The sequence below is a fragment of the Lagenorhynchus albirostris genome, chromosome 17 (genome assembly GCF_949774975.1).
Source record: "Lagenorhynchus albirostris chromosome 17, mLagAlb1.1, whole genome shotgun sequence".
In the NCBI taxonomy this organism is placed as follows: Eukaryota; Metazoa; Chordata; class Mammalia; order Artiodactyla; family Delphinidae; genus Lagenorhynchus; species Lagenorhynchus albirostris.
Genome location: NC_083111.1, coordinates 53,049,633 through 53,071,528, shown reverse-complemented (window position 1 = coordinate 53,071,528; position 21,896 = coordinate 53,049,633). Strand labels below are relative to the sequence as shown.

At 34.0% G+C, this 21,896-nt stretch overlaps 1 protein-coding gene across 3 annotated transcripts in view; it reads left to right on the top strand.

Annotated features, from left to right (window-relative positions):
* EIF3E (eukaryotic translation initiation factor 3 subunit E) overlaps positions 1-21,896 on the top strand; it is a 59,064-nt gene that overhangs the window by 12,188 nt on the left and 24,980 nt on the right. For all 3 annotated transcript variants that reach the window (XR_009536351.1, XR_009536350.1, XM_060127606.1), the window contains exons 5-9: positions 791-895; positions 6,007-6,132; positions 6,781-6,905; positions 20,112-20,238; positions 21,067-21,168. Coding sequence is in view for 1 of the 3 variants with exons in the window: in XM_060127606.1 (XP_059983589.1) it covers positions 791-895; positions 6,007-6,132; positions 6,781-6,905; positions 20,112-20,238; positions 21,067-21,168 (585 nt within the window). In the remaining 2 variants the exon portion in view is untranslated. The remainder of the gene's footprint in view (positions 1-790; positions 896-6,006; positions 6,133-6,780; positions 6,906-20,111; positions 20,239-21,066; positions 21,169-21,896) is intronic.

The window sequence follows — 21,896 nt, the reverse complement described above, 5'->3', positions numbered from 1 at the left end:
ATATTTCTGATGGATAAACAAGTGGGTAAAAACAGAACTAAATTTGAATTAGAATACCTTGAGCAATAGCATTAAGCTGCCTTGTGGAATACAGTAGGACATTACCAAGACCTTCATATATAAGGAATGTTGTTATAGGCTTTCCTAGTCATCTCCCAGTCTCCTTCCCCTTGCGTTAACTCAAAGTGTGAGGCTATGTATATAATCAGTTCTTTAACTTGCATTCAGGTTTTATCATTCATTTAACAATTATTGTAACAAGAGACATGCTGACCACTGCAAAATTACTCTGTCTGGTTTCCACATAGAATGTTTGGTGTATTTGTTAATGTTCTGGTTCGGAGCCTTTCTCTTGATTTTTTGTCTTTCACTTTGCTTGCATCATTAACTGTAAAAGTTGGTGTAATTTGGGGGCCAGTTTTTTCAGAGAACTAAAGTTTACTGTACACATTATTTGTACGGAATCACAAAATCCTCACAGGGATGCACATGCTTGGTAGTTGTCTAAGCTCATTCACCAGCTAAGGGACTCACACATCAGACCTTCAGCTGTAATTCAAGTTTGTATCACAACAAAGTAGGTATTGTTACAGTTCAGAACTATGAAAGTTAAATCCAACAATTCCTAATATGTATTTTAACGGTCATGTGCTTTTCTGATTTGGGGGGGCGGGGAGAGGGTAGTAACTTTTGGAAGAATTGATATCTGGGGATATTTGAAAGAGTAAATGGTTTGAATTTTAAAACTCAAAATTAAAAAACAGAATTTAAGCATTTTTCCTTTTTTTAGTTTAGGCAGGAATATTTAGATACACTCTACAGGTATGCAAAATTCCAATATGAATGTGGAAATTACTCTGGAGCAGCAGAATATCTTTACTTCTTTAGAGTGTTGGTAAGTAATTTTTTTTTCTTTTTCTTCTCTTTTGTAGGTTGCCTTGGTGCCTTAAAACATGTCTGTAGATTTGATCTGTCCATTAAGTTTTCAACAGTTATTGGCAAAAGGAGAAAAAAATAAACTTTCAACAAAACCAAATAGAAATAGGAAACCTTATTTCAGGGCCTCAAAATTTGGAGGGAGATTTAACTTGTCCTTGAAATCCAAAAGTAGGAGCCACTAATTTTTCATTTTATGTATAATTGTATGATTTTAGCATTAGAATTCTATCATGTAGTGAATTTGTTACAGTATTACTGTACAGCACAGTGAGTGGCACATTGTGGGTGCTTAATATTTACTGAATAAATCCATTATTCCTAATTTTAATTCAGTATTTTATGCTGCATGTATTCCTTGAATTTGTTCTAAACAGCTGTGGAATTCTAATGATATCTGAAAAGATTTTATGCTTTAATAGTAACTTTTTTCTATTTACTTCTGCCCTCAGGTATTAGACTACAAAGCTCAATTTCTTTTCATTATGTAGGGAGTAGATGAATTTAAATAGTACTGCTAGAAAAAATCCCTAACCTTTTTTTCTTCATTTGTCTACTTGACAAGTTTCCTAGATTCATTGTGTTTGTTAGGGAAGGAGAGTTGCATGAAGCCAAAGGAAAAATCAGGATTTCACATTGACAGATTTCTTTCTTATTCTGCCTTCTGTTTAGGTAATTATATTAATAAATGCCTTCTAAAGTTACCAAAATTCTCTTGTTTTAACTAGCGTCTCATTTGAGAAATTATAATTTGTTACTTTGGATTAGTAAGCAAGTACCTACATCTCTGATATCTCTAGTTAACTCTAGAAGTTGGGAAGTGACCTCTTTAAGACAGGGACTTTTTGTCTTCCAACCTTGGAAGAGTCCGTTCTTTCTGTCTCTATTTTCTGGTGCCTTTTTTCTTTTAGCCCTGCAAGTCACAAAGAAAAGACTCAATGGCTGCTATCTTTGGTTGTTCTCTAGGAAATTAAATTTTCCTTTTTTGCAAGTGAGGAAAGAGTTCAGTATTATTAAATCGAATAAATCCTACACTTAAAAAAAGTGCTTAGACAACTTCATTTTTTAAAGTACCATCCTTCCTTCAAAGAAATAAAGATTTCAGTTTATTTCCAAGTTTGATTTGAAAAAAAAATTATCCCATTTGTAAACGAATTCTTAATTTACAGTTTAGCTGTGGTTAGCTTGCAAGTGCATTGAAGGTAATGGGTGATGCTAAATTTGTAGCAGCTTATCAGAAAATTCCATCAGTTTTACTTTGAATATTATGAAGGATTTAGGAGAGCAAAAGTTGATTACTTTGGAAATGTAAACAGCTTAGACGAGGATTGTAAAATCAGAAGCCTGATATGATTACAGGTACATGAAAAGAGTTGGTTATTCATATCATTTGTTAATGCTGGGAGTGAATTTTGAGAATGAAGATTTAGTGTCATGTTAGAGTTCTAGCACAGTAAATTTATTGTTGCTGGTCAGTGAGTGAATGTGCCATTTTGCTAAGACATGGAAACTTAAGGTAACTGCTGGAAATCCAGATATTGAAACTCTTCTAGCATATCCACCCTTGAAAGCAGATTGGTATGAAGAGCCAACTGTAATGACATGGACTTGAGCCAGAGTAGTATGCATGAATCTTTTGGGGATTAAAAAACTTGCTACACTGCTGCAAAAAGCTTTTATCCTAACACATGTAACATATTTTAGTTTTAATAGTATTATTATGTTTATGTAGTATGGTTTCATAATTAGTCTAAAAATTTCTGCATGTGATAGGTATATACTTAAAAGTTTGCAGAGTTTTTATATTTACTTTTGTAAAATACAAAGATCTAATTAAGTTTCCTGTCTTAAAAAATTCTGGGTTGATCTTAAGCTTTTACATTGCCTAGCAGATCTTATGATGGAACTCAAATGATGTTTAAGTGATTGAATACCATGGTCTGGATACAAAATTAATGTTTTACGTTAAGAGCAGTCAAAATATAGTGATTGGATAGTGTTCAGAAATTAGGTGCAGTTCATTTTAGTTTTTGTCCCATCTTGTGCCACAGAACAATTGAGTTACGTGGGAGTTGGTTACTTCATGTTGGCATATTGATAAAGGCTAACTAAGCTAAGTTTAAAAATGGATTATTTACTTTTTCTTTTGATTAAGATAGACACCACTAATGAAATCTTGTTAATAGCAAAGATAAAAATCCTGTTTTGGATTTGGGATAAATAATGTCAATGTTTTTGCTTATTAGTTATTTAATTTTACTTTTTTGCAAATAGCCTGTTTTCATTTCTTTTCTGGTGGTTGATTATTCTTTTAAATCTATGGTTAGGGAAACATAAGCTATGAAAGAACCATTGTAACTATGATCTGAGATTAGAATTTGACTCTCTGAGTGACCTATTGTAGGTTAGTGTTGTATAAATTAAAGCTGTATGACCCTAGAATCTACTTTTATTTTTAAAAGACTTCATGGCTTTTAGAATACACCAAGTGCTTAAATGCACCCTATTTGATTGTGAAGCTTCTTTGAATCATGCTCTAAGAAATGCATTAATTTGAATTGAAATGGTGGGGCAGATTTGTTAGGAATTTTTGAACATTTTTGTTTTAAAAGTTATTAATTTATAACTGTATTGTAATTATTTTGTTAGAATTTGCCCTCACTGTGGCCTTCGGTCTGGCTCCAAAATATAACCCCTCTCCTCATCCAGCAGCTATTTGAAATAAAAGTGATTTTAAGATGCTAGGACTGTTGGTGATCATATTTGTGTGTGTGTGTTTCACTCAGAATTTAAAGTTTATCTACTGTAAGTACTTGCCATTCGATTTAAAGGTACTTTCCCTTGACTCAAGAAAGCTTGAGTAATGATGATTTGGTGAAGTTTTAGGCTCTTGACTGAAGATTTGGATCTGATGTACTCTGATAATGTCACTGTAAAAGACATCTATTTCATATCGATTCTCAGATATATTTTTATCCCACTTTAACATCTAAAATTAGGACGTGTCCTGAATTGACCTAAAATAATATACCATAAAATTGATGACATCTTAGATTCAATGAAATATTAGTACTTAGATTTCTTTGTAAGGATAAAACGTTTTATCCTTTGTAATTTGAACAATAATTTTACAGATTTTTATATAAGGTTTTTTTGATTTCGGTGAGTTTTGACAAATGCACATACCTGTACAACTACCACCAAATCAAGATAAAGAATATTTCTGTTACCCAGAAAGACCCCTTGTTCCCCTTTGCAGTCATACCTCATCTCTGGTTCATCCATTGGTCTGCTTTCCATCCCTGTAGATTAGTTTTGTCTGTTCTAGAATTTCATGTAAGTGGAATGATATATGTAAGCTTGTGCCTGGCTTATTTTGACTAGCAAGTTTTTTGAGATTCGTTTATATTATTGTATGTATCAGAAGTTTGATTCTTTCCATTGCTGACTAGTATTCCATTCTATGAATATACTGCAGTTCATTCATCTATTGATAAACATTTGGATTACTTCTGGGTTTTGTCTATTTCAAATAAAGACATGAATATTCATATACAAGTTTCTTGTGGACATACATTGTAATAATAATAAGAACCAGTGATTTCATGGTTATGTTACAAATTTTAATTTGCAGATTTAGTCTCTACTATTTGCCTATTCTGAGAGTTTGCTAAAGTGTTTTCCTGTACATTTGAATTAATTACTGACATCAAAGGAAGAATTTCAGTATAGGCAGAGTCTGACTTAGGTATGATTTTGATCCTCATAGTTTAGGCAACCTATAATACTCTGATATAATCATTTCTATTCTCATTATCATTGTGGTAATGACTCACATTTCCCAAGTTTTTATCATGTGTCAGATGATGTTGTAATCTTTTTACATGTATTATGTAATTTAAGTCATACAACAACTGAGGTGGCTTCTGTTACTAGCCCCATTTTATAGATGAGGAAGCTAAAGCACAGATGGTTCAGCTGCTTATAGTAAGTGGTAGAGCCAGAATTATTGGTGGTTGGATTTCCAGTCCTGCCCATATGATTTTATTTAACTTGTAATTATAATATGTACCAATAGTACTTTACAATTAATAGTACCATGTAAGTGCTTCAGTGAAAAATTCAAAATTTCAGCTTGGGGTATAGAAATGTTTTCTCCCTCCAGTACCCTCACTTGCTTCTGCTGCTTTAGCACAGTTCAGAGTCATTATATCCACTTTCTTTGCTTTGTTTTGAGAGTCCTGCTTTACTTGTTTTTGTTATTAGCCTAGTCCTTATAGGTGTTTGGGTTTATGACCCACTTGCATCAATGGCAAGAAGAGATAGAGTGACCCTCATTCCTCCTTTTTTGTAGGGTTAAGACTGCAGTATGAAATTTTATAGCTTTTATGATTAGAAGTATAATTTTCAACAAATTATGCTCTCCGTGCATCAGTTCCCCTCTTTAAAATAGGGATAAAAATTATTATTTACCTTCCAGGGTTTTAGGGTTATATAAGAAAATGAACTTCTGTTTCTCAGTACATATTCCTTTGATAATTATTAATGTTATTAACCAGTAGACCTGCTTTTTTTTCTCTCTATGACCTCTTCCATTTATATCATAATTTGGAAGTTTTTTTGTTCTGGAAATAATTTTTCTAAATTTTAGATGAGACACTCAATTCTTGATTTTCACATCTTCACTCCAGGAATTTTTAGCAGCAAATTGCCTCTGAATCTAACTTTGTTTGCAAAGTTTTGAGTCCCTAAAATTTGATTAATTGTGTATAAATGGTCTGAAATGGGTTACACTAAAACACTGGTGCTATATCCTAGTTTTAAGTTATTTATCTTCTGATCTAGACTGACTATCAAAGACCTGAGTATTTTTAGTAAATCAAGTTAAATGAAATCTATTTGAATCAGCTTAACCAGTGTGATCCAAATAAGGGCTTATATAACTGGAGTTTGGGGAAGAGTGCTATAGATCTTTTAGTAGGCCCGAGGGATATGTAGGGTATAAAATATACATTATCTTTTTTTCCTCCAGAGTATTCAGAATACAATTAATTATGATTGCTTAAACAGGTTCCAGCAACAGATAGAAATGCTTTGAGTTCACTCTGGGGAAAACTGGCCTCTGAAATCTTAATGCAGAATTGGGATGCAGCCATGGAAGACCTTACACGGCTAAAAGAGACCATAGATAATAATGTGAGTTACACTTTTTCAGGGTGATTTTCTGAAATTTCTATGTATCCTTCATACTTTCTGATAAGGAGAACACTGTGTACTTCAAAAAGGAAGGAGGAAAGGGAGGGAGACTAAACTAAAATGTTGACCTGATATAAAAATCACAGTGGGTTAGTGGCTTGATTAGTTTTACTGAATCTCCTTGAAGGAAGCTGTCAAACTTCTTTTGGCTCTTAGAGCTGTGGTGCCTCTTTGATCTGTTCCAGTGGAAATGACATAATACTCTTAGTGCCACCCATTATTGAAAGTCTAATGCAGAAGATGACAGTTTTCATCTACTATTAATGTCTAATAAAACTTATTATGAAGTGTTTAATTTAGTCCTTGCTTATGAAATGTTTTCTGAAATAAGTATAATAACTTGGAGCCTCTGTAAAAATGGCTTAGTGGACATTGTTGAATCTGTCTCTGAGAACAGGGAAATTTTGAATGTCAGGGGTCATGCAGAGAGTAGAGTGGTCTGGGGGATTGGACTTTGATCATAATGATCACTGTGCACGCTTTAGAAGGTTCTCATTTAAAGTAAAATTCTGAGATCAGGCATGTTTATTCCCTTTCATCTTTTTCATATATTAATATTTCCTATGTATACCTTTTTTAATCCTTTAGTCTGTGAGTTCTCCACTTCAGTCTCTTCAGCAGCGAACATGGCTCATTCATTGGTCTCTGTTTGTTTTCTTCAATCACCCTAAAGGGCGTGATAACATTATTGATCTCTTCCTGTACCAGCCACAGTAAGTTATTTCACTGTATAGTTTTGACTTTAATTATATGAAATCAAATAGGATTTTTAAAATTTAAAATGTACTTCTCTCTAACATTTGAATTTGTTGTCACATTTTTTTTCCCCTCTTCATGTGGTAGATTTGCTTGTTAATTGAAAAAGCTTACATGTAACTCTTAAGTAAATTATTTGATAAAAGTATACTCTTAAGCCCTTTAAAGTGCTATTTAAGTTTGGTCCCTGGGCCAGCAGCATCAGTGTCGTGCAGAGTCTCAGGCCTTATTCTAGAAGAACTAAATCAGAATCTTCAACGTAAGAAGAACCCAGGTAATTCATGTATACATTAAAGCTTTAGAATTAAGGCTCTAGGCCATATTATTTGGAAGGAAGATACACATTCCAAGAGAATTCCTTTTATATCTTATTTGTTCCATCATCCAGCTTTTGGTGATAAGAAATTCGCTGCTTTATGAACTAGACTGTTCTACTATAAGCTAGAAATCATTTTTAAAAATTTATTCTTCCATTTGAGGTCAATGCCTCTGAATATTCTATTATTTCTTATTTGGTTGGAGCAACAGAAAACTAGACTGCTTTATGAAAATACTTCAGATACTTGAAGATAATTTTCCTTATTTTTCTTTCCTTCAGGCTAAATATCTCTAGTTTTATTAAGTAATGTAGTTTGTCACATTCTTTAGTATTTTGGCTGCTGTTCTTAGGTAACCACCAGTTTATCCACAGCTTTTTAAAAATCTGGATCTTTAAAATTGAAAGCTTATTCTAGGATTGTATAGATTACAGTGGCAATATTAGCTCCTATGACCAGTACATATACTTAATTTAGCCCAAGATTGCATTCTTGGTATGACTTATTGACTGCATTGTTGGTTAAGTCTCACATAACACTTTGAGCCATATTTTTGTTATTTTTAACTCAATTTAAGATGGAGATCCTAATACATTTCAGTTGATATCTGCTTATTGTCTGTCAAATTAAGATTTTAACATTTTTTTCTAAAATGCATATTTAATTTACAGAAGTATAGTTTAGGAATAGATGGTGTAATACCCATCTAATAGAAAATCAATGAACATTGAACAGTGTATTTTTAAATTTTTTTGTAATTTTTTAAGTCTTGAAAATAAGGTAATAATACGTTAGTGATATTTTTATATAAGTTGATGAAATATAATCATCTAAACTGAGTCACATGAATAAACATGTTCTTTAAATACTCCGTGTAGTAAGATTTTTGAGACTATAAAATATTTGACCTATTCAGTTAAGTTGTTAACATAATCATCTGAACTTTATATTTAAGAGAAATGAAGTTATTGGTGACGATACAGATGAAAAATATTTGCCAACCAAGAATTGCCAGTGATTTTTAAATGTAGAAATGGAGGGGTTTTGTTTTTTTTTTTTTTGATGTGGACCATTTTTTAAAGTCTTTATTGAATTTGTTACAATACTGCTTTTGTGTTTTTGGCCACGAGGCATGTGGGATCTTAGCTCCCCAACCAGGGATTGAACCCACACCCCTGCATTCCACTGGATCACCAGGGAAGTCCCAGGGAGCCATTTTTAAATGGTTTAAATTGTGTTTTCTGCATTAAATGCTAAATGTTCGCCTGAATCTGTCAAATAGAAGCACTTTTATCAGAAATATGCTTGGCTTATTTTTTGTATTAACATCACAACTTAAGTTCAGTATTAATGTATTTAGTTAGTATTTGCATGACACGCAGGTCCAATTTGTTAAAACTGAACACAGGCAAAGAAGTTTTCGTAATAGGAAATTATTTCGGTCTTCCCTTGAAAAAACAAAACTACATGGCATTAAGTGAGGTAGAAGATGGTGATTCCAGCATTAAATTTTAAATGTAAATTATAAGAGATAAGATTTTGTAATTTACATGGTATTATAGTTATTTCTTCTTTTATTAGAGATGTTCAAGTATGCCTTCTAGATTCACATTATTCACTAATGTGAACATAAAAGCTTCATTCTGTCTGAGCTGTTGTTCCTCCTTTATTGAAGAAACCCTATTTTGTGGGAAATCTAAAAATTTTAAAGCTATATGTTTTACTGTTTGCTGGATGCTATGATAGATTGTAATCTGGAAAGTTATATATAAGTTGTAGTCCATATGTTGCATTAAGTAAAAAACTCTTGGGAAAGGTTAAAAAAGAAAAGCCACTGTGTACTAAAGTAAGATCCTACAAGGGTGGTATTATTTTGTTCTGGCTTTTGGTATAGGAAGCATGCAACTTTATTTTTACAGTATCCTGGGGGTTGATTTGTGAAGAACAAAGCTGAACCAACCTCAAAAAGACTGAGTATAAAACCAGAATGCCATCATTATTTGCAATGAGAAGTGCTTAGAGGACTAAGTACATGAAACATGGCCAGATTGTTCTGACCCTATAGGTTTAATACATAGAATCTTCTGTATTCTACAGAAGATTCCTTTATGAATATTTGGAATCAGAATAGAAAATTAATTTATGTGATTGGAATGTTTCATGGCACCATCAGATTAAGCATCGGGTTAACATTTCCATTTCCACAATAGGAATATCCTTGTCATAAGGACCAGATCATGAACATTTTTTGACATGTTATGTCACCCTAAACATTTGGATGGGCATTTCCAAGATTTGCTTTTTACTTCTCTTTTTATGATTCCATTTCATATCAGTATCTCTCACTTTGTTCCTATCTTCCTTCCCTGTCCCCCTATGTTGATTTAAATATGTTAATATTTTGTATCAAGTTCTTCTCAAGTCTTCCTGATCTGGTAGTTTTCTGTTACTAAATTGATTAATCTCTCTCTGCTCTGGTGCATTGTTTATTTAATCCTCTGAGGGCCATCTTATTTCTGTTATACTCTGATTCTTGAGAAGTACCTTTTTCATGCACCCTTTGGGCAACCATTATATTTTAGAAGAGGCTTTTTTATTTGTGATACTGACAGTTGCAATCTTATGCAGTAGTTGAGACATACCAATAATGGATGAATCTGGAGGACCCAGAAAAATGATTGGTAAAACATTGCAAGAAATTTGGGGATGTTGGTGAATATAAAATAGTTACATACTTATCTTTAATGTTAAACTATCCGTGCATCTTATAAAAAGAGATGTTTGATGAGAATTTCAAACTCAAGAATTAAGGGTATATTTCTCAGTATTTATGGAGATTAATCGAACATGCATTCAAGAGATTAAAAGTAACATTATTATGTAGTATTTTGCCTCCCTCCTGAATAATACAGCCTGTACGATTGTCTTAGGAGTTGATTGATATCCCTAGAATCATGGCTGGGAGTAAGAGCCTTCCCTGAATGAGCAGATTTGACTCAAACATTGGATACTGTAATAGTTGGCTCTAATCTTGATACCTAGTAGGTGGGTTAAGGATCGATAAGGACAGCTCTTCTTGAACTCAGTCATAGGAATCCCTAGGCATTGGCTTTCCATGCTACTGCTTACAGGTAGACTCACTCTGCTGAATTTTTTTTTTTGATAAATTTATTTATTTATTTATGGCTGCATTGGGTCTTTGTTGCTGCGCGCAGGCTTTCTCTAGTCGCGACGAGGGGGGGCTATTCTTCATTGTGGTGCATGGGCTTCTCATTGCGGTGGCTTCTCTTGTTGCGGAGCACGGGCTATAGGCGCGCAGGCTCAGTAGTTGTGGCTCACGGACTCTAGAGCACAGGCTCAGCAGTTGTGGCTCACAGGCTTAGTTGCTCCACGGCATGTGGGATCTTCCCACACCAGGGCTCTAATCCGTGTCCCCTGCATTGGCAGGCAGATTCTTCACCACTGCGTCACCAGGGAAGCCTTCTGCTGTAGTTTTTGCAGTTACGTATGTATCCAGAAAGGAACATTAAATTCAACTGATTTTTTAAAAATATTTTTAAGTAATGAAAGGAAGTATACAAACAAGGAAAGTGAAAATATTCAAGCCCACTGTAAAAATTCTATAATACAAATAAGGGGGAAACAGTATGGATTAATCCCTGACAACCTTATGGCTTATATGAAATCAAAACAATCTATTTAATTCGTTAGTAGAATCATTTATTATAGATATTAGAAATAGAAAGGTAGTTCAGTTGAGATTGCAGAAAATTTTGTTAAAGATAAAAAAATCAAACTTTTATAAAGGAAAACAATGCAAAAAAGTAGATTTGTTTTTTAAATTTTAAAGTAAGATAAAGGTTCATGGTCATAGAAATATAATTAAAATAACAACTTAGAATTAAGACAGTTAATTATCAAACTGTATTCTACAAGTAGGCTTAATGCCTTCATTTGCATTTCCATGGTTCATATGCAAAAAAGACAATACCTTATGCCATTAAAAATCTCTGAATAAATTTTTTTTTTTTATTATTTTTATTTATTTGGTTGCACCAGGTCTTAGTTTCGGCAGGCAGGCTCCTTAGTTGCGGCATGCGTGTGGGATCTAGTTCCCTGACCAGGGATTGAACCCAGGCCCCCTGCATTGGGAGCAGGGAGTCTTATCCACCACGCCACCAGGGAAGTCCCCTGAATAAATTTTTAAAGCTAGAAATTTTATAACATGTACTTTCCGGACACAAAACAGTAAAACTAGGAGTTATTAAAAGTTTTATAAGTAACTGAATCAAAGAAGAGATTAAATGTTGATAATTATGAAATACCTGCCAAAGCAGCACTCAGAAATTAATTCATAGCTTTGAGTACTTGTTCAACTTTTAAAAACTTGAGTAAAAAGTACAGAAAAATGGAACAAAGGCACTGAAAACAAAATTAGTAATATATTAGTAAATGTTGAAATTACTAATTTTGGAGGATTAAAAGAACTAGGTGTACATGGGGAGATATTCTGCATCCAATTTTGTGAGTCAAATAGGACTAGCTCTATTAGAACATTCAGTAAGATCCTCTTACCCCCTCCAAGACCCAAATCAGATATACACACTGAGGAGAAAAAACATTGGATGTTGAGAAGAAAATAGTACTGACATCAGAATTATCTTTGGCAATATTATTGTTACTGGTGAATGGTTCTTAAACTTTTTAGTTTTGAAACTCTTACACTATTAAGAGTTTTTGAGTGTAGTTTCGTATGTGTTGGCTAAATTTATTGATATATATACTGTATTAGAAATTAAGAAATTCTAAAATATATTTATTAATTGACAAATAGTAAATTGATTATAGTTATATATATTCTTATGAAAAATAACTTTAAAAAACCAAATTTAGTGATGAGTGGCATTGTTTCACATTTTTGCAGACCTTTACATTTCTGGCTTAATTGACAGCTAGATTTTCTTGTTTTTTTTCATATCTGATTTTCATTCAGTCTGTTGTGATATGTCATTTTGTTTGAAGGATAAGAAGAAAACCAAGCCTCACACATACATATAGTTGGGAAAGAGAGATGTTTTACTAGCCTTTTCAGATAATTGTGAATATCCTTTTTTGACCATACACCAGAAGTAACCACAAGTAGTGGTTTCTTAAAAGGTACTGAAATGTGGGATTTGAAACCATATCATTCAGTGTTTTGGATTCTAAACTATACTAGAATTCTAAACTATATTGGTTGATTTTGCAATTTAAATGGATCTTTTACCCATGCATGATTTTATGACCGTATGCATTGATTGTTTGGGAAATACTGGTTCAGGGAGTTATGCAGGTATTCCAACATATACAGCACCATTATACAACACCAAAAAAATCACATTCATTAATTTCACTACTAAACCCATTAGAAAAGGCTTTTCAAAAAGTATTGGATAATAGTCAAACTCTTGATGACAGATACAGATTTTCCAAAATTTTACCCTTTTTTTGAAAACTCTGATTTTTATCATTTGTTTTTATTGAAGGATAGGCTCAACTTTATTATCTGGAAAAATGTCTGCCAAATACTCAAGTCTGAATGGCTTTGGTTTGACTGTCACTCCTTCAAGTAAAAATAGTGTTCTGTGAGAAAAGCAGCTGGTTCACCTTGCAACTCAATCATTGAACATGTACTTTTCCTTAAGACAACCATGACACTGTAGTGTACAGCAGAAGATCTTTTACACACTTCCCATTTTAGTCATACAGAATATTAAAAAGATAAGTATGCATGGGTTGAAATTTTTGAAAATTAATAATTTGTACTGCCTAATCAAAGATATAGTTGAAATTGGCTTTTTTTTTAACTGTAAGAGTGTGGTTATTAATAACCGTGACTATTATAGTATGATGTCACTACCGTGGTTTGTGCTAAGGTACCAGATGATTTCATTTTTTGTTTACAGTTCAGTGATTTTTAGTTACTTTACCAAGTGGTGCAGCCATCACCATAAGTCAATTTTTGAACATTTTCATCCTCACAATAAGAACCCTGATGCCATTTGGACTATTTTTTTTTTAAACAGAAGTAGCCTGTTCGCAAAATGTGAAAAAGAAAACTCAGTAGTATTACAGTTTTAAAATTTCACCAAAATACGGTGCTTACCATTTTCACTTGCCATAGGGTCAGGTTGCCATCGTATTTTCTTCCTCATTAGTAATGTCTTAATGACTTATTCTGGTTTTTGCTTGATTCTAACTTTTTTCGCGTGAGAATACACCCAGTTGGCTTGACAGATCATTGTTTCAGCCATTTTCCTAGGTTGCATATTCTTTAAGTAGAATAGCTTCTAGTAAGTGTGTAATTTGCATTTGTATGTCTACAGTCAGTATGCATTTTTCAGTTGTCTCTGATAGGTAGTAGGTATTAATGGAGAAAGTATCATATTTTTCTGTTTTTAATTTCCAGTAGCACAGGAATACAATTTAATGTGGTTCATTGAGTGTATGTTAAATTGATAGTTTATATAGATTGTGATTTCAGGCTTTTTTTAAAATACAAAAGTACTGTTGAGATAATTTATACTTTTGTCCTTGAAGTGAAAGTTTAGATGCCAGTGCAGGTTAAGTCTCTTACATCATATATATTATCATTTCTGCCATAATTTATTCTGAATCCAAAATGGAGATGATTTACACATTTGAAAAATGTTGAACTTTTAAATGTAATATAATATGTAAGATAAAGTATCAAGTGTAAGCTAGAACAGTGTTCATAGGCTATTAGAGATGAGGCTTTGCCACCAAATGTAGATGCTATTAGGGAGAAGAATGCATTTGTAATACAATGCCCTAGTTACTCTCCAGTTGTAAAAAGAAAGATTCAAACTTCAGTTAGCAAAAGAATGTTTGTTTTCTAAATAAAGATATCATAAATATCCTAAGAAATTTCAAGTTTTACTGTTAACAGTCAACTAGATCGTGTCTAGAATTTGTCCTGATTTACCCTCTGCTTTATTTTTCCTAAATTTTCTAATTGTTCCTGATAAGAAAACTTTTTCATGCAGGTGTTTTACCTGCTTTAGCTCAGGATGATCTCTAAAAATCCATCCTCTGCAGTTCTACTAAGTCTTGCCTTTTTGATTTTTTAAGCCTTTCTGGAAGTACCTTTCCCTTTTTTGTACCAATTCAAAGCCTGCCTGTTTTTCAAGCTCCAGCTCAGGTTTACTTCTACATGAGGTCCTGTATATTGTGCCTACCTTATATTGATAATTTGGAATTTAATTATTTACTGTCTTTTTTAAAAAACTTATAATTGCCTTATCTCCCCAACTAGATTATAAGCATATTTGAGAGCAGAATTTTTATTCTTTATGTCCTTATAGTATCCCCCATATAATACTTAAATATTTTTTATTTGGTGGCATATTTTGTCTTATCCTTTGATTTCTAAATGTTCTGACTTACAATTAGAAAATATTGTAGAAAAAACTTCCATAAAATTGTACAATTAGAGCAGGGCTGTGCTAGAGGAAAAATAAACATTTTTACTTAACCATCATGAAATTACACTTCCAGACACAGTAAATACTGAAGCTCTTGTTTAAAGGAAAAAATAATTTTAAGTTAGATTTCAAAAATAGGGGAGGTATAGCCTCCTTTCTTGCCTAATTTATAATCCAAACAAATAACAAGTATTTTAAGAACCTACTTAGCTAAATACAGATGTATTATGCATGCTAAACACACTGTAAATATATAACACTTACCAGTGAGACCTCGAGAAGTTAGAGTCCAGTGAAGATGAAAATTGATTTGACTTTTAAATTTTGATTGTTAGAGATGAAAGGAGATGGATGATGACAAAGAGAAGTAGAACAAAAGAGTACAATGGTTATGTACAGGCTGTTAAATAACTATATCTATGGTTTTGCTTTTGTTCGAACTAAATATATAATTACGGATCCTACAAGTGTGAAGTAAGGTAACGTCCCCAGAATCACCCTTAATCCCCACTCCCTTCCTTTATATATTGATCTATATACATAACATACATACATACATACATAGGAAGGATCACTTCTGCCCTAGCATGTTTCGAAGTCAGCCATGGTAATGCTGTATACCAGGAGTCTGCAAACTATGGACCATGGGCTAAAACGTCTTGTGGCCCACTGCCTTTTTTCTTATGGCCTGCAATCTAAGAATGGCTTTTACATTTTAAATGGTTGGGGAAAATAATGAAAAGAAAAATATTTTGCAATGTGATAATTATATGCCATTACAGTTTTAGTGTCCATAAATTTTTATTGGAACACACATTTATATATGGATATATCTACACACACGCACACACACACATCTTTGGCTGCTTTTGGATTGTAATGGCAGAGTTGAATTGTTGTGACAGAGATCATATATTATTGCACTCTCCCTGCCTCACTCTGCTACTCAGTGCTCTTTGAATCCCAGTGACGCTGCCCTTGTACCTGGACAAAGTTTCAAGTGCCATGTGTATCACTAGTACTGCAACATTTTACTTCTTTTAGAAAAGTGGACTCAAATGTGCTTAAATGTTTTTTTTAATAAATGTATTAATTTATTTATTTTTGGCTGCGTTGGGTCTTTGTTGCTGTGCGCAGGCTTTCTCTAGTTGCAGCAAGTGGAGGCTACCCTTGCAGTGCACGGGCTTCTCATTGTGGTGACTTCTCTTGTTGCATGGTACGGGCTCTAGGTGCGTGGGCTTCAGTAGTTGTAGTTCATGGGCTCTAGAGCGCAGGCTCAGTAGTTGTGGTCACTGGCTTAGTTGCTCCGTGGCGTGTGGGATCTTCCCTGACCAGGGCTCAAACTTGTGTCCCCTGCATTGGCAGGAGGATTCTTAACCACTGTGCTACCAGCGAAGTACCAAATGTGCATAAATTTTAAGGCACAGTGCAGTGGGAATTATTTTGTTTCAAATTAGAAAGCAAAGCATTGAACTGACAATGTAGATATGCTAAGAGAATACAGTATACATCTACATAACCAGACTGTAAGCACTCATTACAATATTCCCAACTGATTACAAAGCAACTGTCAGAAAAATTAGGAAATTTAAAACGGAAGATCTCATCACAGCAGAATTTCCTCACAAAAATTAATGAAAATGAGGCTTCAACCAAAGTAAGTTTCTGAGCGGCTCTTTTGTTAACCAGGTAAGGAAAGCCATTTACCAGTGGTGATTTTGTTAAATTCTGTTCAGTTGCAGTAGCCAAAGAAATATGTCCAGAAAAAATGAACTTGTTTAAAACTTTTAGCCTTTTGGTGAGAACAGCTCCTCAGAATTGAAAATGTTGGGAGCAGCATCAGTAGTCAATTAAAATATAAAGTATATGATTTTTAGTGGTTTTCCTGGGCTCTTGATGAGTTGAGAGATGTTTACCAATATGGCTAGTTGTTGGCTTGAGGAGTCAGTGATGGATTTGAAGTGACTGAAGAACATGCCTCTACGAATAGTCTGGAACAACTACAGGTGAAAATGTTTTCAAAATTGAGGAAACACTAATTTAGTACAGCCTGAAGTGGAATCTGCTAAGATGTGTTAAAACTTTTGGTGGCAAATATGTGTGGAGGAGAAAAATGCTTATTAGTTGAACAGATTTACAAAGCTTGTGAAAATGTGAGGTGTTCAAAGCCTATAGTTATCCATTGCATTGTTCATTTCCAGGTACTTTGTGGGGAAAATTCTTGAATCCATGGTGTATTACTGAACCATTCGTGTCAACAGTGAACTTCATTTGCTATTGTGGACTTAACTGTTCTCAGTCCATGAATTTTTGTCAGATCAATAGAATATCTTGATTTTTCTTGCTACCACAGTGATAGGATGGCTTTGCAGTGGCAAAGTTTTGTTGTGACTTTTTTGAGGTTGGAGCAAGACTGAAATTTTCCTGAACAAAAAATTGCCCTCAACCACTATTATCAAGCCATGAATGGCTCTGGACGTTAAGCTATAGACTTGATAATGTTTCTGAATTCAACCTAAAATTACAAATCAGAACAGTACTTATATGCAAAACTTATACTCTGGTAGTCACTTTGATAATGCCTAACATAGCATAAATCCTATGTCCAGCTGCTTTATACATTTTCCATTCTTTCAAAAGTTAAAAGAAGAAATGAGACTCTCATTCCCACATGTTTGTAGTGGACACGTTTTTTGGGCTCAAGTTACAATTCCAGAAAGTTTTAGACCTCATTGTAAGTATTGGGTTGGCCAAGAAGTTCATTCGAGTTTTTTTGTAAGATCTTACAGAAAAACTGAACCTTTTTACCAACCCAATACAAAGGAAATTTCTGTATTTGAAAATTCATTTAACTGTGCAATTGAAACAAAAGCAATTTATCTGTAGTGTAATGATATGCTAAAAGGCAGTATCAAAAGAACTTAACAGAATTCTGTAAAAGCCTTCCATAAAAGCCTTCCAAGTGATAAATATGCTCAATTAAAATCTTATCAATTGATATCAGAGGTCAAATATGTAAAATCTCATTACAGATCAGCATTAACAGATAAACATTTGCAATAAATTTTAGTGATAGGGATCTCTAACTTTGAACACAGTTAAGCAAAGTTACCCTATTAAAGGAATTTTATTCTTCTCATTAGTAGACCTGAATTATAAAAAATTATAGTCAACTATTATATTTTGCATTTTGTCAGTAAAATATTTTGGAAATTTGTTTTCTTGTTACTTAGGTTATTTAGGTACCTGATTAATATTCTCAGTCTTGCCTCTCAACCTGCGAACCTAAAATATTCATTATCTGCTCTTTACAAAAATTTTGCTAACCCCTACCATATACTCACATAAGAGAGGTGATTTTTTAAGGAAGTCATTCTCCAATAAAAACAGTGAAGTTACACGTGGTGCAATGATACAGAGAAAGGATAAGTAAAAATAAATGTTTAACATCATATAAAATAAACTTACAATTTTTTATTTTGTATGGAAAAATCTATGAATGAGTTTCCTAAATGCCTACTAAAATTACCTACTTCAAAACTGATGAAGAACACCAGTCATGCTCTGCTGTACATGATGTCTCTGATAAGAATATTGAGGCAATCACTTGTACTGAGTGAACATTGCATTTAAAATTTTCTGTCTAAAACTCAGGCTTAATTTTTCAGATAATGAAACTTTTAGCTGATTTGTGTAGTTATCTTTTCTTAGAAATTGTTTTATTCTTAAGTGAGTGTTGATTATTTTTATACCTTACCTTTTTTAGAGGAAATTTAGGGAGGGCTAAGTGGGACTAGATTTTATTTAAGTGTTAGGTTACTATCAGATTCTAGGGTCCTCTAAAGAGTTCAGACAGCATTTTATGGGGAATCTGCAATATGACAAAGTATAAAGATTTATTAACATTACAGTCTGGGAGAACTTGGAAGATAAGGTATCTGAGCTGGACCTTGAAGGATGGCTAGAATTTAGGCCTTTAGAGGGATGTGTTTGGAAGAGCAGTCCATATGGAGTGAGTTTTAAGAAGTGAGGGAAGCAAGAGGCAGTCGGTGGTGTGGTGGGAGATGCATCTGGATGGGTACTTTGGGACTTGAAGATTTAACTAAGAGAAATGGACTTTATTGACAAATGTTTCCAAGCTTGGCATAGTACCTGGTGCTCAGAGGTTCTTACTGGATAAAAATTGGGGAGCTATATAAGGAAATTGAGCAGGAGAAACACAGGATAAACACTGAATGACAGAGGGTAACCAGCTGGGGATCATCAAAATAGTTTCCAGTCTTTCATCTCCTGAAATTATTTTTTTAATTCTTTGTGTTGAGTGCCTGATTCTCTAATTGAGTAGTGTTTTTTTGCACATAGGTTTTCACACATTTGTTCTTCTAGGGAAATGAAATCTTTTGAAACAGAATGACAGCATGTATAAGGGCCTTGCAAAATCCTCTTATTCAACAATGGTAATAGGATTATTTACCTCTTAAGTGAGTCTGTCATCTCACTCCAAATTGGGAAATACCAGCTGGCATTCTCATCATTTAGACTTTTTCTTGGAGGAGATGGCCCTTACAGCAGGGGTCTCCAACTCCCAGTCTGCAGACTGGTACCCGTCCTCGGCCTGTTAGGAACCGGGCTGCACAGCAGGCGGTGAGCGGTGGGCAAGCAAGCAAAGCTTCATCTGCCACTCCCCATCACTCCCGATCGCTTGCACGCTCGCATTACCGCCTGAACCCTCCCCACCATCGAGCACATTACTACCTGAACCACACCAACTCCCCCCCACCGCCCTCCCATGGAAAAATTGTCTTCCACAGAACTGGTCCCTGGTGCCAAAAAGGTTGTGAACCGCTGCTTTATAGTATTCATTCTTAAGTTTTTGCAATCCTAGTTTTCTGAAACAGTGCAATCTAATGGGCTGCTCAAGTGTTTTATTTTTATTCTTTTATAACTTAATTTTTTTAATATTTGGCTGCATTGAGTCTTCTTTGTTGCGCACGGGCTTTCTCTAGTTGCGGCGAGTGGGGGCTACTCTTCGTTGCAGTGCGCGGGCTTCTCATTGTGGTGGCTTCTCTAGTTGTGGAGCACGGGCTCTGGGCGCTCAGGCTTCAGTAGTTGTGGCACATGGGCTCACTAGTTGTGGCTCGCAGGCTCAGTAGTTGTGGCACATGGGCTTAGTTGCTCCACAGCATGTGGGATCTTCCCAGCCAGGGCTCGAACCTGTGTCCCCTGCATTGGCAGGCGGATTCTTAACCACTGCAGCACCAGGGAAGCCCCAAGTGTTTTTTTTTTAAATCACAGGTGATTATAGATCTAAAAAAACTGGGTAAGTGATTAATATTAAGTAACTTTTATATTTTTACCTTAGGTATCTTAATGCAATTCAGACAATGTGTCCACATATTCTCCGCTATTTGACCACAGCAGTCATAACAAACAAAGATGTCCGAAAACGCCGGCAAGTGCTAAAAGATCTGGTCAAAGTTATTCAACAGGTAAAAACTAAAATCTGTTGATTTTTAAAATGTGCCTAAACTTTAAGTCTAACCTCTTTTTCTGAAAAAGTAGGACTCTTAGTTCTTAAGGTAAAAATGTTTAAAAATAGGAGGGAAGTATACATGAAGAGAAAAGAGCCCAAGAACCCCAAATGGGCATATACTACTTTTAAGTTCATGATATACTTATGGTAGATGTGGTATGAATGAATACTACTCTCTGCTAGTTAGATACTTACTATGCATTGTGTATTAGTGTTGCTCTTATTGCAAAGGGTGAAGGAGATCTGGAGCTTGGAACTTTTTGTTGGAAGGTCATTACCTACATAGTTCCAGAGTAGTGATCTTTACATAGAATATAATTTTAATAGTCCCCAAGTTGTACGAAAGCTATAGCCCTACTGATTGATTTTTAGTGAATTTCTTAGCAATAACTATGGATTAAAAAAGAACTTAAACATTTATTTGATCTAAGAATAATTTAAGTACGAAAAGACAGTTTTATCCTGAAAGATACGAATACCCTTTTACTTGGAGAAGTTCATCACTGTTTATTAACTAAGGGAGACTTTTGGCAGTAGAGGAATTTGAAAGCTTTTGGAATGGTTCTAGGATGAGAATTTAGAGAACTTGGTCTGGAAGGCATTATAAGGTTAAGGTGTGGCCTGCAATCAGGATATGAGCAATTGCTTTGAGAAGATAATACTAGGTAATTTGTTAGAAATTAATGGTAAGGGAGGAGAAAATAGGAAGATTGGGCTATTCTGGGGACCGTCTACTAAACAGTGTTGAATCAGATCCAACTTAACCTTTGACTTAATTTTACAGGAGTCTTACACATATAAAGACCCAATTACAGAGTTTGTTGAATGCTTATATGTTAACTTTGACTTTGATGGGGCTCAGAAAAAGCTAAGGGAATGTGAATCAGTAAGTACAAATTTTTACTTACAAATTAATAATATTCTTAAAATTTTGAATATTATAAAAGTTAACCTTACAGGGTTTTATTAAAGTGATTATATCAGAAATGTTTATTAATCTTAATATGCAGATTATTTAGAAATGTGCTGGGTTGCAGACATTTTCAATCTTATTGCCTGAGTCTATCCCTTTTGTTAGGACAGTTTGTTAAAACATGGTGGCTTTATAAATTCACACATGTCTTATCCTGAATGAGTAAATATGTGAAATATTTTATATGTATGGGCAAGATTATATGGAATTTTCCATCACAGCTGTAATTCCAGTGTGTTACGTAAGCAGGCCTATCTTCAGAATTTTTCTCATGATTGTATTTATCATTTGCTATAAATCAGTCAAGCTAAGAGTGTGAATTTTTTAACTACAATGTCTTCTGTTAGTTGGTAGAAACTAAAGTTCTGTGAGAGCAACTGCAAGAGTTAGATTTACGGGTTTTTTTTGAATAACTTAGTTTGCAAGTTTTGAGAAACTAAGAATTTACCTGTTTAAGGCATTTACCAAATCTACAAGTTACTAGCTGTCAGTTTCATTTTTGAACCCAGATATTAGCACAAAAATTGGAAGAGTTTGTTGAAGGACTTAAGATCTTATTTATCTAAGGAAAAGGAAATTATGTAAGTATACCTTTAGAGGTGATTTTCAAACATTGGACAAAATTAGAATCCAGTTTAATA